This window comes from Cordyceps javanica, chromosome 5 (assembly GCF_051103115.1).
Source record: "Cordyceps javanica chromosome 5, complete sequence".
Taxonomy (NCBI): domain Eukaryota; kingdom Fungi; phylum Ascomycota; class Sordariomycetes; order Hypocreales; family Cordycipitaceae; genus Cordyceps; species Cordyceps javanica.
In genome coordinates, this window is record NC_139299.1 from 802402 (window position 1) to 814989 (window position 12588).

The following is a 12588-nucleotide window of genomic DNA, read 5'->3' on the forward strand; positions in this document are numbered from 1 at the left end:
CCCGCGCCAGGGCTCGTGAAAGCAAGGGAGATTCATTCCAATTTACTGCTTTCACGTGGTCTAGGCCGTATGCAGATTGAAAAATTGCATTTCATTGACACAATCTTATTCTGATTCTGAACAAAGTTTTCTACTTGCAAATCTGGCGTTGCACTACCAATCGCTCATGGTGGCACCATCGTTAGCTTAACGCTCTCTAATAAGCGCTGCGCCGTCGCGAGCACAGGTATAATGTGTCAAAGCGAAAGGGTCAAAGAGGCTTTCCCAAGCTAAAGAATCAATACAAGCAAAAAAAGCTTTAGATCTGCCACACGTTTATGGCGGCAAGTCCAGTCCTTGGCGCGCGGCAGGTGATCTTTGTTTCTGCCCCTCCAAACGGAACCCCACCAAAGCTCTCTCTCTCTCTCTCTCACACCACTTCTCTCTTCGCTCACCCCTCCACTGCCCCTCTACCCATAACTAACGCTTGTCAACCTTTTTTTTCTTTCACTCCACGCCCCTACGTTGTACGCGCCGACTCGCCGCATTCTTCCTCTCCCGGAAAAATGTCCTCCGCCGACGACGAGCCGCAGTCGATCAAGGCCCTCTACGCCGCCGCCGAGTCGGCGCGCGCAAGCCTCGAGGCGCACCCGGACCCGCGCTCCCCCGCCTACGCCGCCGCCGTCGACGCCGCGCTCGCCTCGTACGCCGCCTGCGGGGAGCGCATCGCCGCGGCGTCGCTCTTCTCGCCCAACGAGACCGCCGAGGACGTCGCCACGTCGTCGCTGCCGTACATGCTGCTGGACCTGCGCCGCGCCGACGTCGTCCAGCGCACGCCGTACGCCGACCCCCCGCAGCGGCGGCTCGTGGTGCGCCGCGCCCGCGCCGCCTACGAGTCCTTCCTCGCCCTCGCCGACGGCTACGGCCTCGTCTCCGGACGCCACGCCAAGCTGCTCGAACGCTACCGGGACGAGCCCGACACGTTTGCGCTCGCGACGGCGGGTACTACCGGTGGTGCGGACATGACGGCACGCAGGGAAGCCAAGATTGCGGCTTTCAGGGCAGAGAAGGAGCTCAAGCATAAGCTCGAGACGCTGCGCAGCGATCCCCGGTACCTGTCCGACGGTGAAGGTGGCGGCGGCGGCGGTGACGAGGACGTGGTGCGCCAGGCGCACCTCGCGGCCGTGGAGCTCGGCGTGCATACCGCGCTGCAGGGGCTCGAGTCGCTGAACCGCGAGATGGAGATGCTCGCCATGGCGCCTGAGCAGCCACCGCGACCCGACGGCGCGGCTGGCGGCGGCGAGGCGGCCGACCCCAACAGCCGCCGGCGCGACGCCGAGGACGACGCGACGTGGAGGCTCGACACGCCGCTGCGGCGCGGCGGCCCCGGCGGCGGTCCCCTGCTTTCGGCGCAGGGCAGGCCGCTGCAGCCATTCACGCTGGTGGGCGGCCGCGCGGACCTGCGCGCCGGCGTGTTCCGCGCCGGGCACAACCTGCCGACCATGTCCATCGACGAGTACCTCGAGGAGGAGCGGCGCCGCGGCAACATCCTGTCGGGCGGGACGGACCCGGCCAGGCCCGCCGTCGACGAGGATGACGACGAGGCCGTGGACCGCGCGACCTACAAGGCGCGCGAGTGGGACGACTACAAGGACGACAACCGGCGCGGCGCGGGCAACACGATGAATGTGGGCTAAGCGTTGGATGGAGGGGAAGAAGAAGAAGAAGAAGAAGAAGAAGAAGAAGAAAGAATAGAGAGAGAGAAGATGATCATTGGAGATTATAAGGAAAGAGGCTTGGGAGGGGGGAGCATGCAAGCGCAAGAGAATCGGTCTTGTCAAACATGCCTGCCATGGCTGTGTCGCGTGTTTGTGGTTTGAAGCATTCCGCTGTTTTGAGATGTGCATATCCGGCGTTCTGGTTAGGTATGGTGGGCTGAAAAGGAAAAAAAAAGCCAGGTGTTTGCAAGTTTTCCAGAAAGTCATTGAAAATATATTAAGAAAAAAAGAGAAAAAAAAAAGAAGTCCTCTCGCTAGGTTTAAAACAGGGACAATACTAGTAGTCTTCATTATCCGTTCCTCGTATTCCATTCATTTGAGTGTCTGTTCCCCAAAAAGGGAGAACAAGGCAATAAAAGCCTTTTGGCATGAATTGCTCCTACACCATCACCATGTCCACTTCTGGTCCTTCATTGTCAGCCACAGAGTCTGGTTGGCCCGACAGGTACAAGTCGTCGTCGTCGTCGTCTAGCGTGTCGAAATCGTCGCAGCCAATGGTGGCGGCCGAGTCCGAATCGCTGTCTGCGGCTTGGAGAAAGTCGTCGAGGCTGAGTGGGACGATCTGGCCCGTGTTGTAGCCAAGAGCTTCAGTGAGGACGATGTCGCCCCTTTCCTCATGGTAATCGGCATAGACCGACTGGAAGCTTTCGGACGCAATCGACGTGTCGTCCGCAATGACGCGGTCGGTGCGGTAAACTGTCGACACGCTGTCGTGCACGTCGACCGAAGCGGCCGTAAAGCTGCCGGCCATGTTCAGATCCGACATGTCGTCGACAAAGGAGCCTGAAAGGCTCGACACATCTGAGGGGATGGTGATTCCGGTATGGTAGGCTGGACCGGGGCCGTTGGGGCCCATTTCTGCCGGTGGTAGTTGGTCCTCAAACACGCCGCCGGTACCGTCGTTTAACCCGCCTGCCCACAGAGGCAGAAACTTGGTCTCATTGTGCGTCAACGTGAGTAGCATGTGCTTGGTGCTCAGGGTCTGCAAGTCCTGGTTGTTTTCTGCACCCTTTCCGACTAGCTCATCCAGTTTCCATCTCACTTGTACGTCTAGCCTCTTGGGCATGAGCGGATACAGGCCGCCCGACGGGTGCAGCCAACCATTAGATAGGGCCTCGCTTTGCTTCGGGCTAATATCTCCATCCCATGGGTCAAGAATGCCGTAGCATTTGTAGAAGCTATCAGCCTTTTCCTCCGAGGACTGGGTGGCTGAGGCCATGGAGAGGCCGGAAATATCTTCCTCCCCATCAAGGCCAGTAAACTCTGCCCACGAGTGCTCGAGTTGCTGGTATGGGAAGGGTGTCATTAACTTTTGTAATGGCGTCATAGTCCCGTAGATCTCAGTAGTCTCTCGAAAGTCTTGTGGCTCGACATATGTAGCTCTGTCGGAGTCGGTTCGCTTTTGATCGAAGAGACGCCGCGTACTACAGCTTAGATTTAGGCTTTTGATGTCAGCATCGAAAACCAATTGCAGTTGTTCTTTCAGCCTATCAATTCGTTGTATCTCATCGCGATACGAGTACAGGCCCGAGGTTTTCAAGGCCATCTCAACCTGGAGCAAGTCCAGGTAGGCGGGGATGTTCCACGCCTCGTAAATATCGGGACTGTGCCATTCGGCCAGCCGGCTTGTCATGCGCTCAACGAAGGCCAGAGCGGCATGCTGAATCAGGTTTTTGAACTCATCACCGGGATCGCCTTTTCTACGGCCAAAAAGAGTAACGTGATTGAAGTCAACAGTCTCCTTCATCTGATCGCTGGCTGTCTGCTCCAACGCAAGCTCGTTGACGAGAATCCTGAAAGCGGCGCTCGTAACCTGAGCACTCTTCAGGATGCCACCAATCTTGATGGCTTCCTCTGGGAGAATGTCGATAAATTTGCTATTTTTGCCCTGCAACAGCCACTGAATTGCCGGATCCTGGACAGCGGAAACACAGTCCCATATCTTGGCGAGGGCCACTATGGTCCACAGTCGCGGGGCTGAGTCTATGAAGACCTGTTTACCCTCAATGAGCATCAGCAGACGGATGATACCGTTACGATGCCTGATGGGGCAATAGCCCTCGACTTTGAAATGGGCGGGTACGTCTTCGACCTGAAGCCCTTGTCCGCGATCGCGTGCGCTGATAAGCTCCGATGCCGGCAGAGGAAGCGTCACGACACGACCCGTGTCACGGGCAGACGTGTCTCTGCTCTCATGAACAGAGATGGGTTCCGTCGATACAGCAGTCATGGCGCGATTGATGTTTTCTTTGCAAGGGCAGACATCATCATGGCCCTTGACGAGGAAGAAGGGGATGTCGAGCCTAGCATAGGAAGACCACCATTTGATGATTCCAGGGGTGAGGAATAATTCGGTCATCTGAAACGCCATTTCCTCGCCCTCTGATGGCGGCGTCAGGTCCAAGATGTACTTGACGCCTGGCGGCAGTGGGTTGTCCTTGCCAAGGCGGCGCTGGACACGGTCCTGATAGGCAGACAGGAACATGTCGGCGAAGCGTGAAGAGCCCGTCGCCAGCAGCTTCTCCGAGTGCACTCGAAACCGCTGCAACTGGAACGGTATCCCGTCGCAGTCCAATAGTGTTTTGTCGCCCGGAAAATTGACCAAGACAAGAGTGTCGCCCTCGTTGAGCTCCGCCGCGGGAAAATGCATCTTGAACCGCTCGACGGTGAGCCTGTCCTGATAGTCGCCGATACTCATAGACTGCGATTGCTGGTAGGGCAGCAGCCTCACGGGCTCCAGGACGTTTCCGGTGTAGTCCTCATTTCTAGCGATGGGCTCCGTGTCGAGTCTGTGCTGGCTGGTTGGCGAGCCCGAAGGTCTCATGTCCCTGGCGGCCGACAAGATGGAATCAGCGATGGCTTGCTTCAGCTGGCGCTCCTCCTTTGCAGAATCATTTGCGGTCGCCATGGCGTAACAATTTGGCGAGACCGCCCGGCGCGCGCAGGCAGTCGTATGTGTGTTTGTGTGTGAGAGAGTGAGGGAGAGATAGCGCTTGTGTTTGCGTGCGTTTGCGTGTGTACATGGAAGTCGCAGTCGCAGGAGAGGGAGGAGCGCGCAACGGCGAGTCGGAGAGGAATTTGTCAAATCAATAGCAAGGTTGCAAGTTCAGAGGATATAGGGCAGTGTCTAGCTGGTCTAAGAAAAAAAAAGTCGATTCAAAGATTGTGGCTTAGTTGGGGAGCAAAAGGTTTGAGGTGGGCGAGAAGGGACAACAACGTCCTGCACGTGGCTGTTGCCTGGCGAGGCGTCCTGGCTAGTCGCGGCCGCCTTGCGGGCGAGGGCATTCATTCGAGGGATGCTGCAGTGACTAGTGTGTAGCCTCGAACGTAGCAGTAGGTTTTTCGTTTGCTTTAAAGGAAAGTCGAAATAATACAACTGCCTTGCAATACGTACAATCAGTCATTGGTAGATTGGGTTTGAATGTGGTGACGAGAGTGTAAGTATAATCTGCTGGTCTGCCGTGTAGCGGTAGTGCAAGGCTAAACACGGTTCGTGGTTACTCAAGTGAGCAGGGTTTCTTCTCTTGCTGTTGTTGTTTTCTTCCTTCTGTGCTTTCCTTTTACTCAAACGTAGGAGGATACAGCTAGATACAGTGTAGTGATTCAGGGATCGGCGTGGTGGCACAGGGTGGCAGTCGAGGTGTGTGTGCCTGGGCAGCAGGCAGTCTGAGCAGTGTGGTGGCAGGCGGTTGGCCACGGACGCCAGCATTCAATATACGTAGTGAGTCAGAAGTGCGGACGAACACGGCCAAGGGCAAGCAGGCAGATTGTACAAGGCAAGTAAAAACAGTACGAGAAGACTGCTTTGGGGGCCATGTTGATGGCGATGCGTTGGCGACGAGGCAATGACACGGAACTTCCCTGGGCGAGGTCGGTCCATCTACCAGCCTACATGCCTTGCCTAGGTACCTAAGTAGCTGCTAGCACTGGTAGGTGCCTTTAGGTGAGTGAGTCAGTGGCGGAGCACAATTGTGCCATGATGGGTGGTGGGCGGGCCGACCAGAGGGCAGGCGGCAGGCGGCAGCAACAAGGCTGCCGGGCGTCCAACCCTGGACGTGGCTTGACGGCCTAGCATCACGATTTGACTCTCGTTATAGGGATCAAGAGAGGCGGGTGAAGAAGCCGTCGGCCAAGCCAAGCGCAGTCATGGCTTACCTAGCGTGAGACCTGTAGGTCTCTGATGGGTGTCGTTGCCCAACATGCTGTACTGAGTAGGTACCTACTAACTTAGCAGCCAAGTAGATGCCATCGAACAGTGTTGGATTGATGAGTGGATGGAATTTTCCCTTGCTTTCCTCTTCGCCCTTTTTTATTCTTTTCCTGCCATTTTTTCACAAATCTCGTCACTCTCTTTTACTTTTTTTTTCTTCTTCTTTTTTTACCTCTCGCCATCGATCTTTTTGAAACTGACAATCGGATGTATCAGTAGGGTCGCCCATACCCACTGTAACCCACCTAGCTACGCCACCCAAGGAAGCTCCAGCTCCTCCCCCGCAATTGGCCTTGCGCTGCCGCCCCAGTCTGTTTGTCGATCCCTTCTGTGACCCTTTCTTCGCCTCCGCATCTTTCTTACTCAATACAGAGTTCGGTCCTGCGGCCCGTACGCTCAACGAGGCAACAAGCGCACCCGAGACTCATCAGCCTGAATCTCTCAAATTGCCCTGCCCTGCCTGCCTCTTGTAGTCGAGACCATCATCTCAACGTTGCCAAGCTGCCTGCTGAGTGGAAGTATGGTAGCCCGAGCCATGTAGTTACCAAGTACGTAACAGCGCGGCTCACACCACCCAGTCATGTAGGCTGTCCGAAACGAGTTAAAGAAGCGTACGTAAAAAGCTACCATCACTTGCCTAGACACTTTTATCCCCATCAAGCTCAACAACTTTTTATTCCCCCCCTTCACCCATCTCAACCGTTTCCTTCCACGTACATCTTGTCCAGGATTCCCCCCCTCTCTGCAACTCGTGTTTACTCGCATCCAGCATTGGACCCAACATGGCCGGCATCTTCCTGTAAGCACCCAAACACTCTTCACATACCACCTCAGAGGAGCTACAGGTTGTTTTCTGTGCGCACGCGACCAAAGAAACCGACCCCCCGCCGCAAATCCAACTCCAAGTTTTCGAGTTTACTGACAAGCTTCCCCCTTCCCCCGTTCGCGCCCGCAGTCGCAACCGAGGCCTCTTTGCTTTCAGCTTCCTCGCCGCGACCGTCACCACCGCCGCCTTCAGATACAAGTCCAACGCCTACCGCTCCAACGAGATTGCCCAGCAGCAGCTCAAGGCCCCCAACGGCTACGTGAGCGTGGACCGCAGCGGTGGCGGCATCTAAGACGAGCTCTACTACACCTACCTGCATGCCTCTCATCTTCCGTGATAAAGATTGGCAGAAGCGCGGCGCCATGATCAACAAAAAAAAAGGGAAAACAAGGCAGTTGAACTCGCGCCTCGACATCTGCATCGAAACGTCATATAATTGCTTCACCTAGGCTTCTGCGTACGTTACAACGCCGGGTCCTTTGTTAATAATATTGTTTAGCCTGCAAAATTGATATCAATCAAAATCCGCCCCAATTATACCATGTTCTACAGTTTCTCCCGACCTGCCATCTGGAAATGGGCCCAGTCATGTCGCTTCGTTGAAGAAACGTCGACGCGGAGAAAAAATGCGACTCCAGAGAAAACGCCAGTCATCACGGGACAAGAACAAACATGTCCCAACGTACAAGTGACCAAACATCTACCAGCCAGTGTTAATACGATCCTGCCCGCTTCGACGGGACTTCGTCTCCGTCATCATCGCCGCCTTCATCAGACGAGTACGCAACGCCTTTGCCTTTGCCTTTGCCCCATCCTTCCTGGCGTTCCGACACTTTTACTTCGCGCAAGCTTCGTCGGCTTACTGGTCGCTTGTTGGACCCTTTGCTAGGCGTAGAGCTGCCCTTGGCACGTTTCTCTGACGGGCCGCCACCGCCCTCATTAGACGAATTCCATCTCGTCGGCGGCGTCGACGTATTCTTTAGATCCCGCATCTCTTTGACGACTTCCGCGAAGCTCTCCTCCAACGTCTTCATACGTGCCAGTACCAGCCGGCCCATCCTATCCCGGTCTGCTGCGTCAATGCCCCGCGCCACACGCATACGATTCTCCCTCATCATCGCCATGGCCATTTGCGTCTGGAAGCTGCCCGGCATGCTCAGGTTCATTTGCGAGTCGTCCACCCCCATACCTGTCTGGTCCGACATGACACTCAGATCCACAGAGGACAGCCGACGACCTTCCCGAAGTCTGGCACGAGCCGGGTCGATGCTGAGCAGCGCCGTCCGGCTAACACCCCCTGCTTCAGTCATGCCTGCCGCTGTCACAATCGGTCGAGGCTTTGTATCAGCAATGATTGCCGTTTTTCTGTTTGGGCTGCGCCGTCCAGAGCTCGTCTGCCCTTCTCCAGCGGTATTGCGGCCACTGCTGCCGGGCTTCTTTGGTTGCGCTGGCTTTGGTGGCGACTTGGCTGTGACAGCTGCTGCCATACGGTCCAAAGGTGCCTCCTCTTCGGGGTTGAACAAGATTGTGTTTGTTGATAGCGTACGACTGTGCAGGCCACGACGTTGATTTGATGTGCGAGGAGTGGCCGGTGGCTTAGGTGCTGTAGCACCATAAGAGCTGTGTGACGATGCCAACTTTCCTATGCCAGAACCAAGAAGCGGACCGAAATAGTCCTCCTGTCTTGCCATCAAGTGCGTCTTGTCCTCGCCGATGCCTTGTCCCAGGTTTGTCGCCGCATCTTCTTCATCCTCGTCGTTGGTGACGAGTTCGTCGTCACCATCCGCGTCTGTCTGATCTTTGAATTCGACGTTGAAAGACGGCAGGCGAGAGGCAGACGATGTTCCCAGACCAAACGCTCCATTGTTGGACAGGAACTCGGCAGGGTCACTGGCGGCAGATCTCACATCAGACACGTGGCGTAGATTCGACCCTCGTTCCCAGCCGACACTCATTCGTCTTTGCCAATCCGGCACCGCACGGCTGTCAATGGTCGGCCAGTGGGTGCCATTGCCATCTTCCTCGTGCTGCTCCATCCAGTTACGAATGGCATTTTGCGTCTTGCGCCGTTCGTTTCTTCGCTGCGTTCGCAATGTGGCGCTCGCAGGGGCTCTTCTGAACAACTCTTCCAGTGCACGGTCTTTCTGGAAGCCGGCGACAGACTCCTCCCGGACGCGAATGTTGGGACTAAAAATGGCCGTACGGTTGACAGCGTCACCAAAAGATATGGCGCGACGTCTGCCTCTTCCGTGATTTTCGACCAAGTCAGTCGGCTCGAACATTGAGGGTGCTAGCCAGAATCTCTCATACAGATAGATGCAAAAGAGAATGGGGAAATGCGTCGCCTTGATGATAGTCCTGTTCAGCCACACAAACTGCCTGAGTGGCATGCAGTAGCGAAGCGGCATCAGCACCCACGCAAAAATGTTGGTAGGCGCAATGTAGGAGAACAAGGCATCATTCTTGACCATGGAAATTGTGTTGATGGCGAAGACAAACTGGTGCTCCTCTGTGGCGTTGGAAGCGATTGCCGTGAACGAGTTGGTAAGCACCGTAATGAGGATGGTGACAACCAGGTAGTGGCAAATGATGAGGAAGACAACCATGAGCGTTCGAGCTAGCCAGTTGTATGTCGGCCAAACGTCCCACACAGCAGGCGTGAAGCCCATGAGGATCTGAAATATCTTGTATGCAACTTCGCCCCCGTCGCTCTGCACATTCGAAAGCGTGAAAAATACGTAAAAGCCACTGCACATGATGAGTACCAGTGTAAATACGGCAGCCAAGTCGAGTGTCATGAGGCGAAATGCAATTAGCAGCTGCGAAAAGTATTGGTAGTGATCGAGCACACTGAAGATGCGCGGCAGGAGCAAGATTGCATTGGCAGCCAAGACATCATAGGCCATGTCGTTCCAGTGATGCGGGTCGACAAGGAAGACTCCATAGGCTCGCATGCAATAGTAGACGATGAGCAGGACCAAGATGCCGAGATCAAACACGTTCCAGAAGCTCATGATGTAGAGGGCGAACCCCTGCTCGTTGAAACCGACCAGCTCGTCAAGCATGAAGCCTGCACTCCAGAACCAAAAAACCAGCTCCAGTCCGCTGATGTGCACAGAGCGTTTAATCAAAACGGCTAGAAACAGTCCAATGAGGACTGCCAGCGACAGCGTCGACAGAAAGGACCGATAACGGGGTACGCGTAGACGGGAGAGCTTTAACACAGATGCCTGTCGTGGGTCGTACAGCATGACAGTGCGACGCCCATTTGGGACATGATACTGGGCATGTCTAGCTGCCGCGTTACCCAGCAGCGGTGTCCTGTCGTCTGGTTTGTTTGGCGAGCCATTGGCGTGGCTGTAAAAGCCGGTAGGCGCCTCCTCTCTATGCAGTGTATCGGCAGACGAGTAAAAGGAAATGGCACCGTTCCATATGGCTTCGAGTTGCTGAACGACGACGGGGTGCGCAAGGAAGTGCTTGGCCGATGCGCGGATAGCAACCTCAAGCGTAGACGTGCGCGAGGCGGTCAAGGTACCCTTGGCTTTTCCGGTGGCTCGGCTGGCGATGTCTTCCGGCGCGCCTGGGAGGCCTTGGAGGGGGTAGAAGTCGTAAGCCAGAGCGTCAATCAGCTCGCGGGTGGAATATTCCTTGAGAAGCTTCAGCGCAAGAAGCTCGCAGACCTTGGAACGGGTATTGCTGATTCCTGTATTGGCCGCGTATCGCTGTCCTTCCTTGTTGAACTGCAAACAGTTGGCCATGAGAGCATAAACGGTGGCTCGCGAAAAGTGCTGGGCGCGGATCTGCTGCTGCATCGGCTTGATGAGGAATTGGGACACCTGGGGGGAGCGCAGCTGCTCCCAGGTCAAAGATGTCTCTGTTCGCGTAGAGACTATGATTCGAATGGCGTGGGTGATGTTGTAAACGGGGAGGGTATCTGTTGGGGCGGCGGCTTGTTAGTCGGGGGACGGCAGTGCACGTCGAGCTAGACTATGGATAGTTGTTGCATACCGAGATGGCTAGAAGAGAAGAGAGGGATGATGGGCAGGCCACCAGGACCTCGCTGGTCAGGTTCGGGCAGATGGTGCACAGCGTCCTCGTCATGCTGGTCTTCAACGTCACCGCCGTCGAGACCATGATCGGAATCGTCCTCGTCCTCCTGGTCATCGTCGGCCTCTGTGAAATCGGCTGTGGCATGGACGCGGGCAGGGAACTGGCGCGGGGTGCGCTGAGGCGGCGGCGGCGGCGACGGGCTGTAGGCCTGGTGAAGGCCGACGCGGCGCTGTCTGCCGTGGCGGGAGTTGAACATGGTGAGAACCAGGATTCCCGACCTGAAGCGTGCCCGGTAATCTAGGCGAGCCGGGACGCCATCAGTCGTTGACGAGGCAGGTGGGCAGGCCGGCGAGGTGTAGGTGGGAGACGGGGTGGTGGATGGTGGTGGGTGGTGGTGGATGTTGGTGCGTCTTGCAGCACACCTACGGCGGAGGCCCTGATTGAGATGGTGTGCAGGAGGCGAGGAGACGAGGAGGCGAGTATGTAGGTTGCAGATGCAAGAAAATCAATCAAGATTTCGAGATTGGGCAGAGCAACTGCGGTGCGACAAGGGGTTGGTGCAGAGCTGGTGTGGCAGTTGCCCCCTTGTCAGGCGAGCCAAGGCCAGACACGCCGTCTACTATTACTGGGACTGGTGATGGGTAGCTGAGATCGACGGACGGGGCCAATTGAGCAGGGAAGAAGTTATGGTGTGCTTGTGTGTGATTTTTTTTTCTTTTTCCCTTTTTTCATCTTTCAGTATAGGAGTACTCGTTTCATTAACGCGCTCTTTTTCAAAGGGCTTGTAATCTCCAGCTACTCAGTAATTCTTCCTCCATTTCATTATCCAAGGCCAAGGAGGCTTGGCCATCCGTGGACGAACGAGTGGTGAAAGAAGCGGGGGTGCGCAAGACGGGCTCATTTATTTTTCTTTGCAGCGACGACGAGATTGAGATTACAGTACCCATAGCGGCTCCGTTGCGGCTCTTGAGACTGGTAAAGTTTAGTGGGCTCGAGGCTGACAATGCTTTGTCTTGCGGCTCCGGTACTCCGTACTTGTGTTGACTTGTGCAAAGTACTACGATGCTATCGAGTGCATGGAGAAATTCTCTTTGCATTTTAGTCTTCTCTTTTTTTCTCCGGTTTCAATCGCGGGCACGATCTTTTGCATGCATCATATCTATCCCACTAATAGACAGCTGCAGCCCATTCATGTCGCAAGCTGGGGTCATGCAGGTGGACGCATGACACCCTTTAGCTCCCCACCGGGCGAATCCCAGCCTGATAATTGGACGATGCACGCTTGCACCCTCTGCAAGCTAAGTCATGGGCGTTCACCTTGTGATGCTCAAAAAAAAAGCCTGCGGTCAAGACTCGCTGGCGATATGTCCTAGCGGTCATGATAATCGAGTCTTTGACTTGCTCTCTCTTCCCCTCATGATCGGCGTTGTTGTAACCCTGCAAAGATGTAGGTGCTTATCGGGGTACACGGCGCTGCTTGGCATGACCTGCCTTTCTCTACGCTCAGGTTCTCGGCTAAAATTCTTTCGTCATCAGACAGAAACGCGCCGCATTACAACAGACGCTCGGCCCAAACCAAAACATCAGTAGCTAAATCTAGATCAGATTATACGACAATTCTCGCATTCAACATCGCGTTCCCAGCACAGTACGGAGCACCGAACGGCACATTCGCGCCATCCCATTCCTGCAGGGTAACGCGTCTGACGCGCTATCAGTTTTTTGTGAATTGTGTGGCTCAGTCG

General features: G+C 55.5%; 4 protein-coding genes across 4 annotated transcripts; 2 read left to right on the plus strand and 2 right to left on the minus strand.

Moving 5' to 3' along the window:
• Positions 1–545: 545 nt before the first annotated feature.
• V2A60_007486 (TAP42-like protein) lies at positions 546–1676 on the plus strand (the record flags this gene model as incomplete). The annotated part of the gene is made up of 1 exon (XM_083258770.1): positions 546–1676. One exon carries the CDS (start codon positions 546–548, stop codon positions 1674–1676), a length of 1131 nt encoding a protein of 376 aa, XP_083114896.1.
• Positions 1677–2136: 460 nt separating this feature from the next.
• On the minus strand, positions 2137–4665 carry V2A60_007487 (uncharacterized protein; the record flags this gene model as incomplete). Its single annotated transcript, XM_083258771.1, has 1 exon — positions 2137–4665. One exon carries the CDS (start codon positions 4663–4665, stop codon positions 2137–2139), a length of 2529 nt encoding a protein of 842 aa, XP_083114897.1.
• A 2084-nt stretch (positions 4666–6749) lies between these two features.
• Positions 6750–7085, plus strand: V2A60_007488 (uncharacterized protein; the record flags this gene model as incomplete). Its single annotated transcript, XM_083258772.1, has 2 exons — positions 6750–6766; positions 6923–7085. The coding sequence occupies 2 exons, from the start codon at positions 6750–6752 to the stop codon at positions 7083–7085; spliced, it is 180 nt and encodes a 59-aa protein (XP_083114898.1).
• Positions 7086–7506: 421 nt separating this feature from the next.
• Positions 7507–11099, minus strand: V2A60_007489 (ion transporter; the record flags this gene model as incomplete). The annotated part of the gene is made up of 2 exons (XM_083258773.1): positions 7507–10727; positions 10802–11099. 2 exons carry the CDS (start codon positions 11097–11099, stop codon positions 7507–7509), a joined length of 3519 nt encoding a protein of 1172 aa, XP_083114899.1.
• Between the last annotated feature and the right edge of the window lie 1489 nt (positions 11100–12588).